Source organism: Saccostrea cucullata, unplaced genomic scaffold (assembly GCF_032062105.1).
Source record: "Saccostrea cucullata isolate Sc308-1 unplaced genomic scaffold, CSIRO_AGI_Scuc_v1 ctg7447, whole genome shotgun sequence".
Lineage (NCBI taxonomy): Eukaryota > Metazoa > Mollusca > Bivalvia > Ostreida > Ostreidae > Saccostrea > Saccostrea cuccullata.
This window is the reverse complement of record NW_026931440.1, coordinates 1-27,500: the sequence shown is the minus strand read 5'-3', so window position 1 is coordinate 27,500 and position 27,500 is coordinate 1. Positions and strand designations below refer to the sequence as shown.

Below are 27,500 nucleotides of genomic sequence, written 5' to 3'. Positions count from 1 at the left end.
CGTGTCAACAGACCGGGTCTGGATCTGTGATGGTAAAGGCAATCTAATCTTAACTAACATGAGAGGTGACATTCTAGATCGTGTGACGGATTTAACTGAATATGGTGGCTATGGAGTACATACAGTGACACAGGATAGTGCTGTGATTTATATAGACAGACACAGTAACATCATAAAACGATCTAAAGATAGAGTAAAGACCACAGTGATACCATACACATCACCATGGGAACCAGAGTGTGTCTACAGCTCCCCCTCCACTGGAGACCTGCTGGTCGGAATGTCTAATCTAATGACAGGCCAGGTACACCGTTACAATAAGACAGGTAAACACATACAGACCATACAGCACGACAACACAGGTCAGGGATTGTATATTTATCCTGGATACATCACAGAGAACCGCAATGGAGATGTTATTGTGTCTGACTATGGGCGTGATGTTGTAGTGGTGACAGATCGTGTAGGGAGACATCGCTTCTCCTACAGAGGTCCTCCATCAGGATCACGACTATATCCATGGGGAATCTGTACTGACGCGCTGTCACACATCCTGCTGTGTGATTATAACACCTACACAGTACAGATGCTTGATAAATACGGTAACTACCTGACACAGTTAGATACAGAACAACACGGGAGAGACAGACCAGTCAGCCTGAGTTATGATGACAAAACTCACTGTGTCTGGGTAGGATCAGACCGCCACAACACAGTGACCATCTACACACTTATCTATGGAGGGGATAATCTGACTGGTAAGTTATACTGAAGTATTGTTATACCTTTAGATATTTGTTCCTATACAATTCAATACTAAAAAAAGTCTAACATTTTTAATGTTTTGCTGAGCGGGCATAAAAATATCGATGTTGGACCGCTGAGTGAGATGTTGGACCGCTTGGAGAGATGTTGGACCGCTTATGTCACAGAGTGGGCGGAGCTTAATCTCATTTTCATTCGCTGGTGTTAAACAGTGATAGATCTGATGTTACATCACGGAATTAAGTACAAAATACGTATATATAAATATATATATATATATATATATATATATATATATATATATATATATATATAGAAAGCACAGAGAAATTCACTTTTACAAGGATACCCACTTCCGCCCCAGCCCGGGGTTGAACTCTCGACCTACGGAATCTGTCTCCTAGCAGTGCAGGAACAGCGCGTTAGACCGCTCGGCTATCTAGGCAAGTTAAAAAACTTGCTTTCGATGCCGATGGAATTCTCACAACGCTGTCCTACACTACATTATATATATTATATATATATTAATATTTCTTCACTTAGGGCATTTATATTAGTTTAAGAGTTGTTGTAAATTGTGCTTTATAAATAAAATTAATTTCATCACAACATGTATTGGTAACACAATCCTCTAAAAACTAATGTCCAAATAACTGTATCTCACTTCCATTCTCAATGACCGTGTAGTGTAGGACAGCGTTGTGAGAATTCCATCGGCATCGAAAGCAAGTTTTTTAACTTGCCTAGATAGCCGAGCGGTCTAACGCGCTGTTCCTGCACTGCTAGGAGACAGATTCCGTAGGTCGAGAGTTCAACCCCGGGCTGGGGCGGAAGTGGGTATCCTTGTAAAAGTGAATTTCTTTGTGCTTTCTATATTAATATTTCTTCACTTAGGGCAGTTATATTAGTTTAAGAGTTGTTGTAAATTGTGCTTTATATATATATATATATATATATATATATATATATATATATATATATATATATATATATATATATATATATATATATATATATTTATATTTATATATAATATAATAAAATGAAAGGTATAACTAAACATTTATTGACAGAGTTCTCGGGCAAAATGCGTTTTGTCGAACCCTCGAACCAAACTGTTTGCCTTAGGCCTAACGGCCTCAGGCAGACAGTTTGGTTCTTGGGTCCGACAAAACGCATGTTGCCCTCGAACTCAGTCAATAAATGTATATTTTTATATGTTTGTTTACAATGTTTAGTGTGTATAATATAGTAAAGTCATTGTTCTGTGTGTAATTACAAGACATTACGGAATTATCATAGTGATAACTTTTAAGTGTAAATACATTACATAATTGATTGAATTCTCATTCTAACTTGTGTTTAGTAACAAGAAATGTTTTTAAGAAAGGATAGATAACTTGTCAAATTAATAATGATTTGATCTTTATATTAGATTTAATTAGACATGTTAGAGTTATTTTAATGTGTACTTAGTTGTTAACTTTGTTGTCTTTGACAAACAATTCCTGATTTTGTACAGTTTGGATAATGATTTGTTAACATGATTAAATAACTGTCATTGATTCTGTCTTCTATTTGGGTAAATATGATATTTTTATATTCCTCTGCTATATGGTTTGTAGGTTAAATTTTTAGATCACTACAAATGTCAGGAAATGGAAAAATAATTGTACAATTGGGGCTCATGAGTGTTGGAGGGGGATGGGGGTAATGTCATAGACCTTATCATTAGATAATACGGTAAATCTGGATATTTTTACGTCGATTTATTTTTGCGAATTTGGGTCAAAAAGCTGTTGATTAATTTTTACGCTTCAATTTTTTTGCGAATTGTCACTGGTGCTAAAAATAAAAATCACTGAAGATTTTCATATCAGGTTATTTTTCAAATAATATGCCTTGTTAGAATACCACCAATATACTTGCAATGTGGCAAGAAATTGCAAAATTGCTCCCAGACAATTTTGATAAAAATACATAAGGATTTGCACTGAATATAATTTCAACTATAACAAACATTTTAGAGGTTATGTATGCCTTTTAACCTAAAGTATAATCCAAATGAAGAAAAAATATAACTTAATTTTTCAACGTTTATTTTTTTTTCTCACCTATTTACATGCCCCGTTTACATTTGGAACTTTTAAGTAAATGCACTGAATTTGGGTTATCGCCCGTGTTGATATACGCTTAAAGATAAAATGACAGTACTCTCTTTATTGGCTTAATTGATGAGAATAATTAAAAATGGACATACCGCCTCAGTGCTTGTCAAATCATCGGACGATATTGCATAGAATGAGGGCAATTTACACGCACGGGTAATTAACTTGTAGTTATATAGTAGACTATAGCTAGTGTATATTACATGGAGATTTTATGGCTAAAATGAAACCAATGCCAGGATTATAGAGTCATATCAGTGTAACCCCCCTCCCACCCCCAACTTCACCACACACACACACTCTCACACACACCCTCCCTCACCCTCTCCCTTCCTCACACACACACACAATTTTTGGGGGGTAGGTTTTGATGGGAAGGAGGTGTCACACGGTGTCTCACTTTATCATGCTATTTAATCTTTTTCTTTTAAGTACTTTTTTAGTTAAAAAAAACCCTTTTTGTTCTGTACTTACACAATGTATTATGTTAAAAAGTGAATAATTCTCAGGAATTAGAATGAAAGAAAACAAGCAAATGTGATGTGATGTGGCCCCTGGGCCTCTTGTTAAAACTTCTTAAGGTTGATAAGATTACGCAGTTAGTTTTAAGATCTACTGGTCAGAGACCCTTTGCGTCCAGTGTCTGTCCGTCTGTCTGTTTGTCTGTAAACAATTTCTCAAAATGCTACTCCTCCTACAGTTTTGATCTAATTTCAATATAACTTGGCACACAGTTAGACACTAAGATACATAATACTGATAATGGTTTTTGATTTCAATGAACGGTGTTGCCGTGGTTACTAAAAGTAGAAATTTCTGTGTTATTCCTTTAAAATGCTACTCCTCCTACAGTTCTGGTCTGATTTCAATATAACATGGCACACAAGTAGACTACACTAAGATAAATAATTCTATGTATCAGTTTTTAGCTCACCTCAACGAAGTTGGGGGGAGCTTATGTGATACCCTCGGCGTCGTCGTCGGTGTCGGCGTCCCGGGTTAAGGTTAAGTTTTTTGGAGCAGTTTTCTCTTTAAGTACTTCTATGTCCTATATTGATTAGACATGCATGGAAAATGTTGCTAGTGTGTTTCATTGTACCAGTCAAAGTTTCAGATGCTGCAATTTCAGCAAAGGAATGACCAGGTTAATGTTTTTGGTGCAGGTTAACATTTTTGGTGCAGTTTTTGGTGTAGGTCTCATTTCCGAGTAACTATAAGCGCTATGTTGACCAAACTTACATGGATGATACATCTTAGGATGCATACTACCAACCTTGCTTCGGATGCTGAATCTGACCTACATTTTCAGGTTGAGTGAACAGGTTAATTTTTTTGGTGATGGTTTCATTTTGAAGATACTTTGAGCCCTATAATGACCAAACTTGCATAGATGGTACATCCTAAGATGTATTCTACTAAACTTGCTTCGGATGCTGAATCTAACCAACATTTTCCGGTTGAGTGAACAGGTTAAGGTTTTTGGTGCAGGTTTCATTTCCAAGTTACTATGAGACATATAATGACAAAACTTACATGAATGATACATCTTAGGATGCATACTACCAGCCTTGCTTCGAATGCTGAATCTGACCTACATTTTCCGGTTGAGTGAACAGGTTAAAGTTTTTGGTGAAGGTTTTATTTCGAAGATACTTTGAGCCCTATAATGACCAAACTTGCATGGATGGTACATCTTAGGATGCATATTACAAGACCTGCTTCGAATGCTGAATCTGACCTACATTTTCCGGTTGAGTGAACAGGTTAAAATTTTGGGTGCAGGTTTCATTTCCAAGGTACAGTACTATGAACTCTATAACGACTAAATTGCATGGATGGTACATCTTAGGATGCATACTACCAGACTTGCTTCGGATGCTGTATCTGACCAACATTTTCTCAACGAGTAAACAGGTTAAAGTTTATGGTGCAGGATTCATTTCCAAGTAACTTTGAGCCCTATAACGACTAAATTGCATTGATGGTGCATGTAAGGATGCATTCTACTAGGCTGGCTTCGGATGCTGAATCTGACTTACATTTTCTGGATTAGTGGAAAGGTTAATTTTTTTATACAGGTTTCATTTGCAAGTAACTTTAAGCCCTATGTTGGCCAAACTTGCATGGATGCACACTAATGGACTTGCTTCAGATGCTGAATTCGACATACATTTTCCAGATAATAGACCTCGTAAAAGTTATGGGTGCAAGTCTATCACCAAGAAACTATAAGGCTCATATAAACCAGTTGTACAAATGATGCATCAAGGGATGAAAACTCCCAATCTTGCTTTCGCTGCTGGATTTTAATTACATTTTCATGATGAAGAACTAGTTTTTAGTTTTTATATAGGTCTATTCCAAAGTATCAAAGGATGATGTGACATAACTGCTATCTGGGGCCCCTTTTTCCATGTCGAATTATATTTAATCTACAACGATGTTGGTAGTTTTCAAACATGAGTGAATAAATACGATGCCTATTGAATAGTTTCAATAGTTCAGACACATTTTAATTATAAGGAATACTGCATTATCTTTGATTTTTTAGACCCTATCAAAGCTAAATTCGGCCAGGATTGTGCGAATATTTTCTTTTGCGGCAAGGGAATGGGCGGGTCTTAGTACAATAGAAGGATATGCGTGTCTGAGAACACCTTATATGGCTATTGTTATTGTTTCGCACTTAGTCATTGTCCAATCCGATAACAGAAGAACAAAACACGCTGGTTTACTACGTTTCCATATTATCGCTGACACGTGGTTTAGGTCAATTTACCTGTTATCCTTTTCTACATTTCAAACTTTTATAATGGTCATCCAATGCTGTTTATACTTAATAATTCGCATGAATTTTCAGCATTTACGGTTTTTAGGACCAAAAAATGCACATGAAACTTGTATTCACCGATACTCGGGAATACGTGTAGACCTAGCGAATTGCTCACCAAACACGCTACAAAACTTAAAACTATTGCATATCATGTATATTCTATCAATTGTTTGTAACTGTATATAAATTTTACTGTAGTCTCGGAAATGATACATATGTATAGATCCGTGTCTAATCTGCGACTCAAATGCATAAAAAATATCGAAAAGCAGTAAAATTCCAAGCACGTTTCCATAGTATTATTGTGGTACTCACTCGTAACGGATTTCATTTAGCTGATTGGTCAGTTAGAAAGTATCGCCTGTGCCTCGATTAGCATATGAATTCATTCTTACGTCAGAAAATCCAGTTCTGTCGATCTGTTTATAATGGGAAAGGGCAACTAGATTTTACAATTTTTAAAAAATAGTATGTGAGCGCAGTTAGGTACAATTTTCTCCTTTCACATATAGGTAGATTTCAATAAAATACAGTGACCAGCCAAAGGAGAAAATTGTACCTACCTGCGCTCGTATATTTTAAGGGCTTCAAAGATTGGGGCGGGGTTAAAATGCAATGGGAATTGAATGTAAACATGATACCCCTACCCCAATAAAAGATCTATAACTTTCAAATTACGATTCTATTTTTGTTAAAAATAGTATTCTATAAAGGAACACACATCAATGATTAGTTACATGCAAAAATTTGAGTAAAATTAAGACATTTAATTTTTTGTCAGTATACGAGGGGCCGCAAGTCACCTCATCCTTTGCATAAATGTTGCATTTTTGGATGTAAACTTTTTGTTGGTTAATTGTGTGACTTAATTTGCCTTACTTAAAGACAACACACGTTGAGGTGAGCTCTGTAATCTCTAATAACCTATGTTTGATTTCAGTGAACATTGTTGCCATAGTTACTAAAAATAGAAGTTTCTGTAAAATTGTTTCAAAATGCTTCTCCAAAAGTTTTGGTCTGATTTGAATATAACTTGGCACACAAGTAAACTGCACTAAGATACCTTATTCTATACATAGGGTTTGATTTCAATGAAGAATGTTGCCATGGTTACTAAAAATAGAAATTTCTGTGATTTTTTTTTCAAAATGCTACTCCTAGTACAGTTTTGGTCTGATTTCAATATATCTTGGCACACAAGTAGATCACACTAAGATACATAATTCTGTATATCTGTTTTTAATTTCAATGAACGGTGTTGCCGTGTTTACTAAAGATAGAAATTTCTGTAAAAGTGTTTCAAAATGCCACTCCTCCTACAGTTTTGATCTGATTTTAATATAACTTGGCCCACAAGTAGACTACACTAAGAACATAAAGAGATTTTATCAAGAATCATTATTCTATGTATTGCTGTTGTTATATGCCCGTCTTAAGATGGGACGTATTATGTTATAGGCTTCTTGTCCGTCCGTCTGTCCGTCTGTCTGTCTGTTAGCTTTTCGTTTCCGGCTCATAACTTTTATACTGTTAGGCCTAGGATTATCAAACTTTGTCATCTGTTGCATCTTTGGTAGAAGGTGTGTCGCGCACAAAAAGAAGGTCGCTCTGACCTTTAATAAAGAAGATATAGCCAAATATGGAAAAATCCTTTCCGGCCAAAAACTAGAAAACTATAAGTCTTTCAATCATCAAACTTGGCCAGTTTATGCATCTTAGGTAGAAGGTGTTTGGCGACCTAATTCAAAGTCACTGTGACCTTTGATTTAAATGAAATTTAAAAAACAATGTTTTTTACTATTCATTTACACATCCCAAATAATGTAAGAGTATTGCACTGTCCTTATTAAAAAAGTGTTAAATCAAGAAAATAGTTATTTTTTTTCAAGCATATACTTGACAGCAATCTATAACAAATATTATGTATGTTAGAGAAATCCTACCTCTCCAATGAGTGTAATTATCAAGCACTGGTCAAGACTCAAGAAGAATTCGGTTAACAGAAAATTGCATGTCAAATTACAGAGAAATTAATGTGTTTTGAGTGTGAGGAGTTTGCTAATAGCTAGAGCATGGTCTTATCTATATCCCTTGAGTATTGGGCAAATGTGTGAGCCTGTTGGATTAAAAATAACTCTTGCTGGCTAGCCTAAGTTTTAAAATGAATTTAATGAAAAGTAATTAAAATTAATTTAATATTGCATGGTAGACTAATCTTATATTATATAAAATTATTAATTTATAAAAACTAATTTCATGGGATTGGGGTGGAATCAGCATGTCCATATGAATTGTATATTAAAACCTGTCGGACATTAAATCATCATTAATGTCAACCAAAAAAAATCTTTGAGTATTTCATATCTTTTAAAAAAAAGTTATGGTAGATTGTGCAGACCCATTTATCTATTGGTATTAATGAGTAGACATGCACCCAGTTAAAGATTAATTAATGAGTTCAGCCTAGCTGTCTTAACTCTGATCAAGCTGTATGATGACCTTTGGGAATTAGACAGAAGAAATGTTGGCTGGTTTATAGCATATGTCATTTGATGGCCAGCCTTTTCTTTTCAAAATTAATTACCGGTCAAGGTAGCCTAGTGGTAGAGCGTTCCCTTCGTGATCGGGAGGCCATGGTTCGATTCTCGATCGCGGCACCGTTTCATACATTAGACGTAAACAAAGGTAGTGACTGTTCCTTCGCCAAGCGCTCAGCACTAGAAGTGAAAGTCACGGGTCTTTCGGATATGACCTTAAAAACGTAGGTCCCGTGTCACGGTAGGCGTTGGCACGATAAAGAACCCTCACTGCTCAATGGCCCTGAGTGCCGAGTATAGGTCTAAATTTGAAGCCCTTCACCGGCATCGGTGACGTCTCCATATGAGTGAAAAATTCTCAAGAGGGACGTTAAACAATATACAATCAATCAATCAATCAAAATTAATTTGATATAGATTAATTTGTTAAGACTAATTTGATATTGTTTAATATGATGGACATTTGACAAGGTCTAACACAACCAGCAGAGAAATCTATCAGTGATGTAATATTTATTATAACTAATGCCTACATCAAAGGGGATGGATAAATATTTTTAGGAATGGAAAAATCATGGAAATTTAGAATCAGGGTTGACGTGATTGCAAGCTTAACTGTTGAAGAAAATTGTAATTTTTGACAGGCGTATCATGCTGTGGCGCGGAACTTTATTAAGTTTCAATTCCCAACTGCTTAAGCACTTTCTCTTCCTTACTATAAGTACAAACTAGTTGAGCTTCAATTTGACAGAGACTTCTGGTTTATTAGCAGAATAGATCCCTGAGCCGAAGTGAGCTTTTCTGATCACATTTTGTCCGGTGTCCATCTGTCTAGCTGTCTGTCCGACTGTAAACTTAACTAATTTTCAACTTTTTCTTAAGAACCACTGGGTCAATATTAACAAAGCTTGATACAAAGCATCCCTGAGTGATGGGGAATTCAAATTGTCAAAATGAAGGGCCAAGTCCCCTTACAATGGGAGATAATCAAGAAAAGATGAAAATAGGGTAGGGTCATTAGAAAATAGTCATCTTAAGAACCACTTGGTCAGAAAAGTTGAAATTTATGTGGAAGCTTCATGGGGTAGTGTAGATTCTGATTTATTAAAATCATGACCCCCAGGGGTAGGATGGGGACACAATGGGGAATCTACGTTTGATATAAATATATAGGAAACATCTTTAAAAATCTTCTTCTCAAGAAACTCTGGGCAGAAAACCTGACACTTATGTAGAAGCTGCTGATCCTGGCGAAGGGGGGGGGGGGGGGGGCGGAACCACAATAGGGAATCCAAGTTTAACACTGAAACATTTAGGGAAAATCTTTAGAAATCTTCTTCTCAATAATCAGTGGCAAAGAAAAAAAATAAACTTACCCGGAATTATCCTTAGGAAAGGAAAATTCTAACCTATTAAAATCATGACCCATGGGGATACTAAGGGCGAGGTCACAGTAGGGGATCCTAGTTTAACAAAAGAAATGTATAGGAAAAATTCTCTAAAAATCATTTTCTCAAGAATCAACAGGCCATGGAAGCTAAAACGTGTGTTAAAGTATCATGGGAGTAGTGTTGATGCCACATTGGCAAAATCCTCACCCCCGGGGGTAGGGCAGGTGGTGTCACATTGACACAATAGGGGATCCACGTTTAACATAGAAATATATAGAAAAAAAATTAGAAAATTTCTTTCCAAGAACCACTGAGCCAGTAAAGCTGAAATTTAAGTCGAAGCAATATAGGTAGTGTTGATTCTAAATTGTTAAAATCTTGACCCCGGGAAGGGGGGGGGTATGGGCTCAATATGTATTACAAGGGGGGGGATTGTATTAAAAATCCTGATTTTGCTGTTGATGGAGAAGGATATGGAAATAACGAACAGTATTCAATCTTAACGTCCATTAAACAATATACAAAATAAGAGCAGAGCAAACACTGACCTCCGAATCATAAGAGGTGGGATCAGGTGCTATGGAGGAGTGAGCATCCCCTGCTGACCGGTCACACCTGCTGTGTGCTCGTTGTCATGATCAGGAAATAACGGAAAAAAATCCGTCGTCAATTCAGTGTATAATTAATGGACTAACAAAAAGGCATCTCCGAAGTTACTCAGGTGACTCATGTCGCCAATAGACTTCTTGTTTTATGAGTAAAAAACATAGCTATTTTTCTGCTACAAAAATAGTATTATCTATGTTTGTAAACTTTTAACAGAGGAAATTTCAATCCTTGTTCTTAGCTCATGACATAAATCATATGACCAAAGCAAAAATATCAGATATTATTCTGGGACTGAATTAGAAAGATAAGACATAAAAATAACAGATCTAGAGTAACATATTTTACCCTGGAACACCTGTAAAGTGCATTTTTTTTAAAAAAAAATTCAAATTCTAGTGCTTTATGCATGTGTTTTCATTTCTATTCTGAGAACATGCCTGTTTTTGTTATAGATCCAAGCAGTGATGATATAAATAAAGTGGATGAGTTGAAGAAGTTTCTGAGAAAGAAGAAGACAAGTGTTTCCCATGCCAGAGGAATACTTGTTGGATGTGCTGATGCTGGAAAAACGACGCTACTAAAGAGATTAAGAAAGCAAAGTCAAAATGTCAGCAAAGCTCCAAAGTCATCCAGGGGACTAACAACACTGCTGAAGCGATTAAGAGGGAAACACCAAGATGTCAGTGAAGTTACAGAGTCCACCAGGGGACTGGAAGTCCATCATCATCTCTTTATTGTTAGAGATGGAGTTTTAGAAGGTAGAAAAAATTCTGAGACATATTTAAAGGAAAAATTCAAGTGAGCTTTTCTGATCAAAATTTGTCCGTTGTCTGTCGCTGTCGTCATTGTTGTCGTTGTAGTTATTGTTAACTTTTCACATTTTCATCTTCTTCTCAAAAACCGCTTGGCCAATTTCAATCAAACTTGCTACAAAGTATCCTTGGGTAAAGGGCATTCAAGTTTGTTCTAATGAAGGGCTTCGCCCTTTTCCAATGGGAGATAATTATGAATTAGAGATAAATTAATGGCATTTTAAAAAAAAATATTTTTCTCAAGAACCACTGGGCCAGGAAAGATGAAAGTCATGTGGAATCATCCTCAGGTAGTGTAGATTCAAGTTTGTTCAAATCATGATGTAGAATCAAGTTTGTTCAAATCATGACCCCAAGGGGTAGGGTGGGGCCAAAATGGCCGATCAAAGTTTTACATAGGTCCTGGAATATATAATAAAAATCTTCTTTTCTAGAACCATTTAGACAGGAAAGATTAAACTCCTGTGGAATTATCCCCAGGTAGTGTAGATTAAAGTTTGTTCAAATTGTAAGGTGGGGCCAAATGGCCAATAAAAGTTTTACATAGGAATATATAGGTAAACCTTTTAAAATCTTTTATTCAAGTATTTCAAAGCCATGCCTAGTGATATGTATAGGGAATCATCCTCAGGTAGTGTAGATCCTATTTTTTTTAAATTATGACCCCCTGGGGGTTAAAATTCAAGCCCCCTCCCCTCAGTAAACTTTCAGTTCTGATCTGATTTGTTCTTTTTCCTAGCCAATTGCTCAGGTGAGCGATGTGGCCCCTGAGCCTCTTGTTTGATTTTTTTTATGAAACCCAGTTTTAAAGTTCTTAACTATTCAAGATATCTACATCAAAATTTATACCCTGAATACACGTTACATGTATGTTGCCTTACTAATTCAAAGCCATGGGTATTCATGCCCTATGTCCTAGATCCTCTTATGTTCAATCTAGAGCAGCCAACCAGGGAGCTGGAAAATATTCAATCATCATACAATAAATACCGTAGATTCCTAAATATACAAGTTGAATTAATTATCATCATTTAATAAATACTGTAGATTCATAAATATACACGTGGAATTAATAATCGTCACATTAAAAATACCGTAGATTCCTATATATGCACGTGGAATTAATTATCATCATATAATAAATACTGTATATTCCTAAATATACACGTGGAATTAATTATCGTCATTTAATAAATACTGTAGATTCCTAAATATACACATGGAATTAAATATTGCGTAATTTTGCAAGAAGCACCACACACGAAATTAAAGCTGCTTAATCCAAAACAGGCACATATTATCTTAAACAATAAAAATACGTCATTACCTATATAATATATAAAAATAGACAATAAGATTGATTTGAAAGTTTATTACAACGATCCTTACATGGAAAACATAGATCAAAAACCTTATTGACAATCAGAAGTTCCTAACGGGAGGGTAAGATCTGTTATGAAGTCACCTTTGAAAAAAAAAATATGGATCTGTTATATCTAATTATGAAGATAATTCAAATATGCGTATGTTTTTAAAGAATAAAGAAAAATCAGATATTTTTAAAGATTTTTTAAAACAGAAATTAAGTAAAAAAGGCTAAAATATTTTCTGTGTACAGGTATAAGTGCTTTGTTGTTAAAAAAATGCTTGTTTTTCATGAGATATACTCGATAAATTTAATTTTTCAAAGGTGAAAGGTGATTTCATGCGATATCAACATAGGATTTACTCCGATTATTTTTTTTGTGACCTAACAAAAATTATTCTTTTTACTTTTGAATTTTCATATCTTTTGAAAGAAAGACTTTGGGGACATGGTTTGACGAAAGTTAAAACAATTTATGGACAATTAATTTTCAAGAAGAGAAAGGAATATATTTTTTCGCGATTAGAATCGGTCTTTAGAAGCGGCTTTAAGATACTGACTTTTATTTTTATAATGCTGAAATCTATTTTAAAACTCTTGATTGACTGTTCATTTGCGAATTATTATTCCAAAGGGCATAACTCTGTCAAAAGAAACTTGACCTAGATATTAATTTGATCAATCTGTATACCAACGTTTCATTTCAGTAAGTGCAATGGTTGTGAAGAAAATGAAGGAAACTTAGTTGACCAATAGGCAGACTGGTTGACAGACCTACCAACTGACATACAGCAGCAAAGCAATATACCCTCGATTTTTCGAAAGGGGATATAAAAAAAATATTATTTATATAATGAACACATATATGTTGATTTAAGTTAAAATCCGTGGACTGTTTGTTCTCAATCCTCAGATATGAAAAAAAGAGATGAGGCCTAAAAAAATAGTAACTTGGTTCTCAGGCTCATCCGCATTTTATTCAACAATTCGCATTACCCATTTTTATCCTCAAATAATAAAATAAAATTTCTCTCATGCGCTCGTAAATTACCCCCCCCCCCCCAAAAAAAAAAAAAAAAAAACGGAATTCCTGACTGCATTTTGACTGCATTTTAGAAATCAGTCAAACGTTAAACAAACATCAAGATGATCCAAATTTTTGGCTTAGTTTAAAAGCAAATATGGCTGTCGAGTACACAGGATACAGCATCAAGATTAAGATAAGTTATGATGGCATTGATTTCAGTGCAAATTCATGAGGAATCTACTTCCACGGTACAAAATGGTGTTTTTGAAGGTTTTCCAGGCTAGAACTTGATCAATAACGCGATCAAAGATGGCTCCCTCAACCTCAGAACTCGGACGTCAGCAAGATTCCCAGATTTCATATAGTGTGGTAAACCAAAGACTGAGGAATTAGACAAAGTTTAATAAAATCATTAGCACTATTTATAGTGCTGAAACACTTAAATTAGTTGAGTTTTGTGAACAATAGACCAGCATCACTGTTGGGTTCTGTAAGTTTAACACATCTTGTTTTTAGGATGACATCGTTTCATTATATGAATTATCAGGATATAGATGTAGAAGATACAATAAAAAAGAGAAAGAAGCAGGAAATAGATTATTTTGATATCTACACTCGATGCTAAAACACTGTGGACTAAAAATTTAGTTTTGAAATTATATCTTTATTTAAAAAAAATCCTGCATCTGTTTTTCATAAGATAAAAAGAAAAAAAATGTCCCTAATGCATTTTATATTCTTAAGAAAACAGGACTGAGAACCAAGTTAAATTTTTTTTTTGCCTAAATAATTACTGTATGATGTGCTAAATGAAAACAGAACTAAACAAGCATTCTGGGAGTATTGCATAAGCAATACATGTCCCCTACCGGGTTCCCCTTTTTCTTCAGGATTTTTAATATGCAAAAGTCATGTCCAAGGTTAAACTGAAAGATTTTCAAGTTGTAAATGCCTTAAATCTAATAAAATAATAAACATTAAGACGAAAATTCAACTCATTTATCCATCGTCTTTTCCTCGCTTCATATTTTTGTCGACAATCGGAAGTTGGCGCACTTCGAACCCGATCTTAATTAAGCGATTATGAAAAATATTCAAAATGCCATAATTCTGTCAAAAATCAATGAAGCAAAACAAAATTCAAAATACCGAAATTCAGCTCAATAACTGCAAGCTTTAGAAAAAAAAAGTGCGGAAAACCAAGTGAGAATGAAAAATATTCAAAATGCAATAATTATGTCAAAAATCAATGAAGCGAAATGAAATTCAAACTTGATCTGTAACTCCTTACGATACACTCACGTACCAAAATTCAGCTCAATATCTGGAAGCGTTTAGAAAAAAAAAGAGGAAAACCCAGTGGGACAGACTGACGGGGACAGACAGACGGACAGACAGACAGACGGACAGACGGACGGACGCAGAGGAAACCTATAGTCCCCTCCGGTTTCACCGGTAGGGGACTAATAACAACATTCCTCTTTTTCAGTGGCTAATGATGACTCGCCATTCAAGTCATTTATCAGGATAAATGCTGCAGATTTGAAAGCAGACCCAAGCAGTAGTGCCGTTGCCAGCTCTTATGCAAATGAAAAAGAAAATTTGAAAGTAGGAAGTACTGATAAAAGTGCTGAAGTAGATAATATCCGCAAAGAAAAGAAAGAAGAGAATGTGCAAATGCCTAGTTCACCAACGGAGGACACAGAAGAAGAGAACACAGTAGAGGTAATGGCCAGTCTTATCTCACAGGAAGCTACAGCTATGGTGAAAGAGGAAATTTTTCAGAAAATCTTGTCTGAAAAAGAGAAGTTAACAACAGTAAGCATGCTGGATTTTGCTGGGCAATTGGCGTATTATGCCTGTCACCAAATTTACGTAACACCAAAGGCTTTCTTTATCCTTGTGTTGGACATGACTAAGAAGTTTGAGGACGTTGTCAGTAAAGAGAAAGATAACCAAGAAGGATCAATCTTCTCTGTGTGGACATACAAAGGTAAGACACTTGTAAAATGTTAAATTTTTAGCTCTTCCCCTAGCTCAATAAGTTTCAAATATGTCACATGGTATCCTTGGCCTTATGGCTTCCATCTGTAAAAAAAAAAAACATTGGGTAGTGACCCTTGGGCAAGGGGATATAATTAGAAAAAATGAAACAAAAGTACTGGCTGCTACAAAATCTCTTCTCAAGAACCTATGTTGTAGATTAAAATTTGCACGGGGAATTACCCTCGGGCAAACAGCATGGTCTCAAGGTCTCTTCAAAGTTGTCCAGAAATAACTTTAATCTAAAATGATTCAAATATTGATATTTTGCTTACTATAAGGACTTTTTGTCAGTTGATGCATCTAAGTACCTCATTACTCATTACGTTGACTAAAAAGTAGGTCAAGATGACTTTATAATAATAAATTCTTTTATTTAGACAGGATAGCACAATTAGTACATATGGCTAGTTTACAATGTGGTCCTGTATAAAACATATTTACAGACAGATATAAAAAAAAGAGTAGAAACTAGAGTAAAAAAGAATACATACATAGCATGCTATATCAGACATATTTGTACATACTAATAAATAAACTACTAGTATTAAATACCATGCCAAATCTTTCTCAAAATGATTTAGAGGCATATTTTAAACAATTTCAGGCCTATACTCATTAAACTTTCTTAGTTGATGCATCATAGGCAGGTTTATGGATTACGACTTGCCCACTCGCAAAAGCAGGTAAAATTTGCTGAGGGCGATTACATATTAAAAAAGGATTTACATCGAAGATGAATTCTGTTGATAACTTTCAATAAATTAAAAATGGTTTCATCATTTTTAAAGGAATGAAGTAAAATAATTTTAACATTGGCAATTTTTAACAGAAATCATTAATTTTACATTTTTTTTTTCAATCATCTTAAGTTTTTGGTCTTAGTCGTAAGTTCTTTTGTAAAAGTGACCACTGGTTGCCCAAATGGAGAATGATTTTTTTTTTCCTAGGAACAAAATCAAATTTCAGTTTTATTTTTGATGTACTTTCAGTTTCTAAACAAACGCTTTACTAACTTAGATTACTTATGTTGCGTACAAGTATATTCTTCAAAAATATACGTGACTTAGATCAAACATGGCGATTTATCGTTACAGTTATAAGGAAAAGACCACTAATTATTTTCCCATAGAACTCTATAAAAACCTTAGGCCCTCTCGGCACTTAACTAGGACAATGTCAGAAAAATCCTTAGCACCATTAAAAACTTCCTTAACTATGACAATGTCAGAGAAAAATATAAACTATGACAATTTCAAAAAAAATCCTTAGCATCATTTAAAACTCCCTTAACTATGACAATGTCAGAGAAAAATATAAACTATGACAATTTCAGAAAAATCCTTAGCATCATTTAAAATTTCCTTCTGAGTCCGTACTAAAAAAATGAAAAAAAATATATGGTCCCATGGCGTTTATAGGTCAAAATTGCAGTAACTATTATTTTCAACTTAAAGCGATCAGCAGTAAATAACACGCTACATCAACAATCATTAATTACTACAGTAGTATATAAAGTGTATACATGTATATAAAATGTATTTAATAATACATGTATGTGTTCATGTGGTAGTGTTAGATACAGGTTGATGGCTTCATACTATCTTGGGCTAGTGGGTTAACCTTTAGATCAATCGGAAGAGCATAGAGGCCCTGGGTTCAATCCCAAGAAGAGGCAAACACATGTTAATGTCTCTGTTCAATACAATTATTTGTGGCAGGTATCGGTTCGTTTCAGTGGATTTGACACATGAATTGATAGTCTGTAGCCGGGAATAACGGATCTGTTATATCTGCTAACAGTGGGTGTTGCCAATCAAACTGACTAGACTTCTCCAAACACAGCTTACCGTACTAAAGTACTCTACATCATGATGTACATCTTTCTTAAAAATCATTTTTTTCCTTGCTATAAGTACCAACCAGTAAAGCTACAGTCTCATTAGAGAATTCTAGTTTTATCATTACGCTTTATGCGTTCCTTTAGACTTACATACTCTTGTTTTTTTGTTTAGACTACTTGAAGTTTTGGATAACCTCAATCAAGACATTTGGAGGCAAAAAGGCACCTCTGTTTCTTGCTGTCACACACACAGAGAAAAAATCTAAAGATGTAAGTATTCTGTCTTACAGAAATATAAATTATTATGACAGAATAAACAGATCCCAAACCTATCGTGAGAATGCTCAATTAAAGCCATACTTTAGAAATACAAAGACAAGAAAAAATTTTGGCCTATAAGGTTACAAGATTTGTTACAGTCTTTACAAATTTAATTGGTTTCCATTTATGTCAATGACTATGGGCAAAATAGGTACAGTCAAACCTGTTTTAAGAGGCCACTTGTGGGAGAATGACAAATTGGCCACATAAGACAGGTGGCCACCTATTCCAGGTTTCAAACCAAGGAATAAAAAATTGAGATCACAATTGTATATTTACTTTCAAACGTATCCAAATCCACAATTTCAACACATAAAAAATTAGGAAGCTTAAAGTCACAAGAGATCCCTTTTGTTACAGTTCATTTTACATGAATTTAGGAAAGAAATTTTTTAAAATTGTTTTTTATTGTTGTTTTGTGATGGTAATTTTAAAAGTTTCACAGCAATAGAATTTACATCACACGAAATCATGAAATGTCTCAACAAAATTTCCTGATGATGTGTAAAGCTTTTTAGTTTTTCTTAATATATATAATATAGCATAGTAGGGCTATAACCCGAGACTGGCCACTTGGCTTGATAACCTCGGGCGAAATTGTAGTGTATTTTAATGTATTGATAAACGTATTCAACAGTTGTGTAACAACTCACTTTCGTATATAAAGAACAAAAAAGAAAAAAAAAGCATTTGTAAAAAGTAAATTATTTAATCATATTCATTAAATCATTAAATCTTGAATGAATTCAAATTACACCTACAATTATCGGTAATTACTCATTATCAGCTGTTCATGTTTGGCTTCTCGAGGATACGAGGTCATGTGGCCAGACGGAAGTCATGTGACTAAACAGACAAAATGGCCGCTTAAAACAGGCATGTTGAGCGCATGGGACCTAAAAACACTGGCCACTGGCCACGTTAGACAGGTGGCCGCTTAAATGAGTTAAAATATAGTGAAAAAATGAACGGGCGGGATTGAAACTGGCCGCTCATGACGAGTGGCCGCTGATTAAGGGTGGCCGTAACAGCAGGTGCGACTGTATAATAATTCATATCTTTTACTGTAGACGTACTTTTTCCCACAGGGTCATAATTCCGCGGAATCTTAATTTCTGTTTAAACCGCGAGTAGAAAAGTGTGCGAATTTCCTAGACTGTCACTTAATGCTTTACATTTATATATAAAGTACACTTACCTGGACAAATTTCCATGGGAAATTTGTGACTGCGTACATAGTGTTAATCAATACTACGCAAAAATGTACTTCTACAGTATATTGATGGCTTACAGGTACCTGAGCTGAAAACTGAAGTGAGCTTTATGGATCACCCATTGTCCTGAGACATTCCGCCTGTCTCTGTATCTGTATCTGTTTTTTTTTTATATTTTTCAAAAATTTCTTATTTTTTCTTCTTTAGTATCACTGTGCCGAAATTAACCAAGTTTGCACAACGAATCCTTTGTTTTATGAAATTTTAAATTTTCAAAGCCCTAGTTTTAATTCTGTACGCTCAATTTGACCATGGTATTTACTTGAAGAAGTATTGAAATTTAACTTTATTCTGTTCTTATTTTGTATTCAACAGAAAAATAGTTAAATGTAAGACCAAAACTGGAAAACACCAAAAGAAAGTAATCAATCATAATATATAGTCAAAAATATGATAACAATTAGTTCTCTGTCATAGCAAATAATAACTTTGCTGTCTGTTGTCCCAGTTGCCTGTAATAGGGTGTGAAGAAGGACCATTCTTTCTTCCAAGAGGAGATAATCAAGGGAAAACTAGGTAGAAGTCATTAGAAGTCACTAAAAAATTATCATCATAACAAGATCCTAAAGCTTTGTACCAGGAAAATTTAAACTTGTGTGAAAGCTTCCTAACATAGTGTGTGTTAATTCTAATTTATTTAAATCTTGGTTTTTAGGGGTAGGTAAGGCCACAATAGGACATTAAAGTTCATAATAAAACCTGATTATCCGCTAGACCAGGGAAGCTGAACCGTGTGATACCATAACTTGATCATTTCAACATTGGTTCCGATGGTAGGGTGTGGCCACAACAGGCAATCAGAGATTTGGTTTGAAATATTATAAGAAAAAAAAATATTGATAATTCGAATCTTCTTTTTGAACCTCATTTTCAAACATATAGGTTTTAATGTTATTTTTTGGAGTTGAATAATGTTCAATCTCCCTTGGTCATCACGCAATTAACATGCGCAGTAATTAGGTCCCTGCAAGGATTTGTGGGTGCCCTATAGTAATCACTCTGTCTGCCCGTCTGTCCGTCTGTCCGTCTGTCACTCTTCCGTCCACAAATTGCCCAATCGAATTCAAATTTGGTGCGGTAGTTCAGTAGGCAGAAATACGTATTTTGATGCTAAGTTTGTCACTCTACGTCTTCTAGTTTGGAGCTGGGGTTGTGGGGTAGATTTCTTAACTATGCACAATGAATTGGCAAAGAGAGATAACTGCTGAAGATGTTCCCATTGTTAAGTGAATGCTGCTATGAGTCCCTTGGGTTTAATTAGCTTTCCTCCTGAAGAAAATCCAAAGCATTATCTTTATCTGTCACATTAAGATTAATTACTGTACCAGTATCCTCTGTCTGCAAATGAACTTTGTTTTTTAAGTTAAGGTCAATTTTGGATGATGAGCACATTCTTTGAAATATGGATTTAAAATAATATTCATACTTTATTTAGGTTAAATACCGTACACAATGATATATGTTAATTTTATTGAATTCTAAAATCAAGATATATGTTATTAATAAGATATTCTTTCTTAATATCACTATTTCATTTGTTTTGCTGCCTTTATGCTCATAATTTGAATAGGTAATCACATTGTAACCCCATTCTGTCAGAGCTGAAAAAAGTTCTTATTGTAAATTTAGAAGAAAAGGATGAGAGAGAGCAGTACAATTACAGTACTGTAATCTCCTGGGATTAATTATCGTGCTTGATGCAGAAAATTTAGAGGCTTATCTTTATCTGTCACATGAAGATTAATGAACACCTTTGTCTGTAACTGATATTTGTTATAAAGTTGAGTTCAACCTTGGGTGATATTTGCATTCACTGAAAGCTTGCATTTTATAAAATACCTGCTTAAATCTTTTTAAATCCCCATTTAATTAAGTTGTTTTTTTTTATAAGACATGAATTTTAGACATGAGGGTTTTCCTGTTTTTTATGTAAATACAAGGTTTCTATTTAAAGTTTTGGGACATTCAGGAATTATCTTGAAATTTTAAAAATATTGTAACAGTTGTAACTTATAATCTTCATAATTTTGTTAAAAAGTAATCAAGTAAAACTCTCATTCAAAGAGCTGCAGCCTTATATTTATACCCCTTAGCGGGGCCCTTGCTAACTGGTCAGTTTTCTAGTTTGTGTTCATTATATTGAGCCGAAAGTGAGGCTACTGTGTCGACCAATTTACTCCGTTGATATTCAGAAAACATGCATAACAATTCGCAACAAATAGTTCATGTCAATTTCTCCTGAATTGATCTTATTTTTATAATCTGAAATGTAAGTAAATGTAATGATGAAGTAATCTTATCATTCACCCCGCTTGAAAAGTGGGAGGGTATATAGTAATCGGGATTTCCGTCCATCCGTTTGTACATCTGTCCATCCGTCTGTTAGGCTTTATCTCTTATCCATAACTTTTCTTATACTACTGAGTGAAATTTATTGAAACTTTCACAGAATCTTTATTACATATTGCCATTGTCCACAACCTATTTTAATTTTTTATTCGACACGTATTTTAGGTTACCCATAGCAAAACATGGACTTTGCCATTATATGTTTACCTATGATGTCACATATAGAAGCTTCTGGATAACATTTGATAGGATGAGTTATTCCTCTTTACACATTACCGTAAAACAATTTATTATATATCTAATGTGTATCACCCAATTTTACTGTTGAATTTACGCTATCACGTGACATTTTGATTCGATTTTCCGGATCACCAATATGTTGTTTTCTGAATCCATATCACCACTCCTGAAACTGATGACGTAGCACGCAAAAATATGACGTTATTTTTCTTGCGCGTTAAAAAGTCCCTTGTTATTATGCTTTGTTTTGTGGATAAATGTTGTACAATTGATCCCCAAAGTTTTCTTTTGCTATATTTTGCTAGTTATGAGGAGGTATATAATAAATTTATCCTTATAACAGTAATTTGATCCGAAGAGCCGTATCACATCTCGTTGACACGCGCGGATCATCAGATAAAACTCGACGCTTCGCGTCTCGTTAGATCTGATGATCCGCACCTGTCAACTCGACGTGATACGACCCTTCAAATCAAGTTACTGTTGTAATATATATATATATATATATATATATATATATATATATATATATATATATATATATATATATATATATATATATATATATAGCAACACATGGACATTATGGGAGGCGGGATTATTATTAAGTGAGCTCATTGCTCACAGTACCTCTAATTTTGAATATTAGATTTTGTTCAAAGTAAAACTAAATTATAAAGAACCTCAAAAGTTTTTTTCGTAATGGAACTCATGTTTAGTGTTGCGTCATCTATAAACACTGAAAGAGATACGAACGACAACTCTACATACAGACGGCAAGAGGTAAATCTAGTCTTCCTGACGCCCGACTCATGATGGTCCCAGATTTTGGATTTTTAGCAATTTCTTTTTTACTGGTGCACAGAATTTATCCAAACTTTTCATGAATATTTTCTTGGTTTAAATGAAGTCATTCATTCATAAAAACTTTAGGAAACATGTGTATTTATTACCAAATTAGCAGTATCACCTGCCAAAAAACGGTAAATCTAGTATTCTGTTATAAATGTCAAATCCAAAAACTGGTTTTTGTAGAATCGCAATTAAAAACAACAAAATGAAGTCATATATCTTTTTATGCCCTGCCATGAATATGGCCAGGGCATATAGTGTTTGTCATGTCTGTCTTCCTTCCTTCTGTCCTTCCATCCTTCTGTCCTTCCGTCCTTCCATCCTTCCGTCACATTTTGCGTTTAGATCTGTTCAAAACTAAGTTTCAAAGACACTACAAGACTTGCTTCGGATGCTGGATCTCACCTTTATTTTGATTCCCAAGTAACTATAAACCCTACCTGAACCAAACTTGCATGGATGATGCATCTAAGGATGGACACTACCAGACTTGCTTTGAATGCTTGATCTGACCTTTATTCTGATTCCCAAGTAACTATAAGCCTTACCTGAACCAAACTTGCATTGCATGGATGATGCATCTAGGGATGGACACTACCAGACTTTGCTTTGGATGCTGGATCTGACCTATATTTTGATTCTCAAGTAACTATAAGCCTTACCTGAACCAAACTTTCATGGATGATGCATCTAGGAATGGACACTACCAAACTTGCTTTGGATGCTGGATCTGACCTATATTTTCATTCCAAAGTAATCTAAAGTCCTAACTGAAGCAAACTTGCATAGATGAGGCATCTAGGGATGGACACTACCAGGCTTGCTTTGGATGCTTGAACTGACCTATATTTTGATTCCCAAGTAACTATAAGCCCTACCTGAACCAAACTTGCATGGGGGATGGCTCTAGGGATGGACAGTACAAGACTTGCTTTGGATGCTGGATCTGACCTATATTTTCCAAACAAGCAATGTTTAGAGATTGTACTTATTTTAGTGGTTTTGGCTCCACCCCCCAGGCCCCAGGGGACAGGGACCATTAAATTCATAATTTCTGTTCCCCTTCACCCCGTGATGCTATATGCCAAAATTGGTAGAAATTGGTTTTGCGGTTTCAGAGAAGAAGCTGAAAATGTTCAAATGATAACGAACGACAAAAAAAGATAGCAATAGGTCACCTAAGTTTACTCAGGTGACCTAAAAAGACACAATTCTCGTCATTTTCTAGTCTTTAATTGAAAATTCAGAATTGATCCTAACCCTAACCCTAACCTTAAATGATGTCAATAGTGTTTTTGATCATACTAATATATAGTTATGATGTTATGCTCTTCTTCCTGGATTGTGAATTTCCAGGCCCCTGGGTTATTGATACCATGGAAGGGGGGGGGGGGCTCGACTTATATACTGGATATGAATCATTTGAAATCAGTTCCTTGGCATTAATCAAACATTTTTGATAAGCAAGTGTGCCTTTTCAAAAAGAAATACGCACGCTAACTCTCGATTCCCGCCTACATTTTGGAACCATTTAGTTATTAATAAATATAAATAGTAATTTGGCCTTAAAATGAGTTAAGATGTTTTAATAGTATTTTCCGTTTTCCGTTGATTTCGGTAGTGAAAAAAAGTTATACCAAAATTATAGAGTTATCTCTCTTTCTTTTCCCAAAGAAGTAATGTTTTATGAAAATTGTATAGTTATCTATAAAAAATATTAAAAATCCATCGAATATGTTAACTTTTTAAAGATTGACTTGAGTGTAGGCGGGAGAACAATACTATTGTTCACAGTTGTTATGCAATGTGTGAACCTAGGGTCAGGGGTTCATTGTGGTGGGGGCACTTCTGATTATTGCTGTATATTACTGATTACTTGATATGCATTTTTAGGTCACCTGAGTAAAATCAGGTGACCTATTGCTATCCGTTTTCATCTGAACCAATTTCAACCCAAATTTGGCATAGAGCAGCTATGGGTGAAGGGGAACAAAAATTTTGAATTTCATTGGGGGTGGGGGTAACATAGTATGAAAATTATTTAATGCTTTGAAATCTGAACTTTCGTATTAATCAACAACATGATGAAATAAAATTTATAAAATTTCCAAAGTTTTGAAAGATGTGGCTCCAGGGTCAGTGGTTCCCGTGGGATTGGGTGCACAACTGCTGAGTGTATAATTATGATAAGCAATGGTGCCTCTTTCAAAATTGTGTCGGAATTCTATGGCCTCTGGTTTAACACATGAATCAAATTTAATTTGTTGGAAAGTTGTTGCATGATACTCAGGGGACCTATTAGGCCCAGGGGCCTCTTGTTTGTTCCCTACCCTGCCTATGGGTATTTAGAAGGCTAAGTAACTAAAGTAAGCAATTGCTAAGTTCATAGTTATGATTTGCAATGGTGCCAGCCTCTCAGAATTGTGAATGCTGTAGCATTTATCTTAAGTCATAAACCAAATTCTATCATTTGAAAGTTGTTGCATGGTTCTCAGGTGACCTATAAGACCCATGGGCCTTTTGTTTAAGAATCTGTTTACCGTTAATGTGTTTGGCTTTTTCATTTTAAGAAAAATACTAGATTTAAAACGTGACGTTTCGTTGTGACTCCTCCTGTGCGCTTCTATAAAATAAAGGCAAATAATCATTATTAAATTAAAATTTCAATGATAATTAGATGATATTTGTGCATCTTTAAGTAAAGTGCATTTGATAATATGCGCCAAATATAAAAGATATGGACACTGTGACATTACTTTTGGATCAACCCGCGTACATTTACGATGTCAAAAACAGACTTGTCTTAAAGATAACTAAATAAGCATTGGAAAAAAATGACAGTTTTTAAAAAGGCAAGAATTTGGAAAACAAAAAGCTGTAAATATGTAGTACTTTTTCAGGAAAACTACCTTTCGTCTGCTTTACATCTAAAATGAAAATATATACAACAATGGATACCAAATCTAGTTTTGTTTGTAAACAACTTTTATTATGAACCAATTGTACTGCTGAAATACCTGTAATTCCAGATTTTTCAAACATTTACACATAATATAGCATTACAGTTTTATAATCATAGCACACAATCAGTATAAAAATATCTTCATGCTTACTTTGTTTCCTTCTTCAGGAAATAGAGAAGTATTTTAGGGAGTTTTGGAAAGCTGTACCAGACGAGGACAGAGATTGGTTAAGTGAGTCTCTGAATGATCGGGAATATGCAGTAGGTCTGAAGGAACTTAATGATAATACCAAGGAAATGCTAGAGTCAATGAAAAAGTCCATAGTGGAACTATTCACAGATGAGAACAATACAAAAGTTGAATTGCCTTCTTCGTGGGCTTTAATGGAGCAGTTATTATATGAAAGAGGGTGGAAAGTTTTGTCCCTGAGTGAAATCAGGAAGCTCAACTCATCTCTTCCTCATGAATACCAAATCAAAAGTGATGAAGAAATGACAAAATTTTTAAAATGTTTCCATGACAGTGGCCTTCTTTTGAATTTTGAAGAAGCGGACTTGAGGGAACATGTTATACTAGATATTCAGTGGTTTGCTAATGCTTTCAGTAAGATAATTGCTGATGAAAACCACATCAATAAAGATTGTAAAAGGAAATTAATCAGAGAGTGGAAATCCTTTAACAAAACGGGGGAACTAAAAGATAAAGTGATAGATGCTTTGTGGAAAGAGGAACCCTCTTACTTGAAACATAAAAGTGAAATTATGCCGTACATGGAGAAGCTTCAAATGCTAGTACATTTGAATGCATATGAGGCTGTATCAGAAGGTGGCATGTCATGGTATGTCCCGTGTATGAACAAAAAGCAGTTTAAAGCTGACTTCCATGAAAATAAATGGGAATGCTCATCCATTTTGTGCTATCGATTCACTTCATTTGCCATGTTTGTGTTCTACAGACTGGTAGCATACTGCATAAGTTCTCTAAGATGGAGTGTTGCAAAAGATGAAGATAATGAAGGAAGCCCATGTCTTTATCAAACGGCGGCAGTGTTTGATCACAAAGAACACATTGTTGTTGTTGGCATATGTGATGATGATATTCAGTTGCAGGTGCTGAGAATCAAACCATTGACTATAGACAAAGAAGTATCAAATGAAATTGGAGTCTCCATTGATAAAGCAATACAAAAATTGACAGAAACATTTATTGGCACAAAGATATTCCTCAGAGGATTCAAATGTCAAAATATTATTTGTGATGAGAGAGATGTGTCTTTTACCCTTTCGAGTGAGCTGTCCAATATCAGGGCTGAAGAAACGCAGTGCAAGTGTCAACTACAGGAGAAACATGTGATTAATATACAGATGACTTTGGGATTCTGGGAAAAGGTATCAATATGAATTTAAACTTACTTTGTGGTTAGAAATCTGTTTATGTTATAATTAATAATAATAAAAAGAACAATTAAACACTATTAGATTTTACGACAAAGTTAAAAATTAAATTTCATGCATAGATTTCATATTTCATATAAAATCGTATAAAATACTATAAGCTTTCTCATTTAAATTTTGCAAATTTTTGGATGATTAAAGAAGAACTATATTGATTTGATACTCTTAGAAATTCCTTGTTAATTTTCACTGTTAATACGTAAGCTCATTTCTAAAAAAAATCGATACAATTCATGATAAATGCAAAGTATATTGCACTATAATATAACTGCCCTTTTCTCAGGACAGTTTATATGAACTGAAGATTGATGATATTTAAACTAATGCTATTGTGATTACATTTGTAAATCAAGTCTTATATTTGTGAGCTAACACTCATGTGCTATTATTAATGCTAATAATCTATATTTCAAAATCATTCTCAGGGAGGTACTGTCAAATTACATATTTTCATAGGGTAATTTTGGGTGGTTTGAGTAAAAACTCTTCGTTTGAGGGGGATTTGAATTCATGGGTGAAGAATTTTGAGTACTTCTGTATGTAACATGTGTAACATTATACATTTCGTGGTGGACCTGAATTCATAAATCTCTGCACACCTTGAAATAACGAAAATTAACCCCAAACCCCCCACACAAAAATTTGTGATATCA

General features: G+C 34.6%; 1 protein-coding gene across 1 annotated transcript in view; it reads left to right on the top strand.

Annotated features, from left to right (window-relative positions):
• Positions 1–26,781, top strand: part of LOC134232624 (uncharacterized) — a gene marked incomplete at its 3' end in the record, with an annotated part of 27,200 nt that extends 419 nt beyond the window's left edge. The window contains exons 2-6 of the mRNA XM_062714621.1: positions 1–758; positions 10,756–11,061; positions 14,998–15,501; positions 17,567–17,664; positions 25,561–26,781. The exon at positions 1–758 is cut by the window's left edge and continues 142 nt beyond it. Coding sequence (XP_062570605.1) covers positions 1–758; positions 10,756–11,061; positions 14,998–15,501; positions 17,567–17,664; positions 25,561–26,781 — 2,887 coding nt within the window. The remainder of the gene's footprint in view (positions 759–10,755; positions 11,062–14,997; positions 15,502–17,566; positions 17,665–25,560) is intronic.
• Positions 26,782–27,500: the final 719 nt, after the last annotated feature.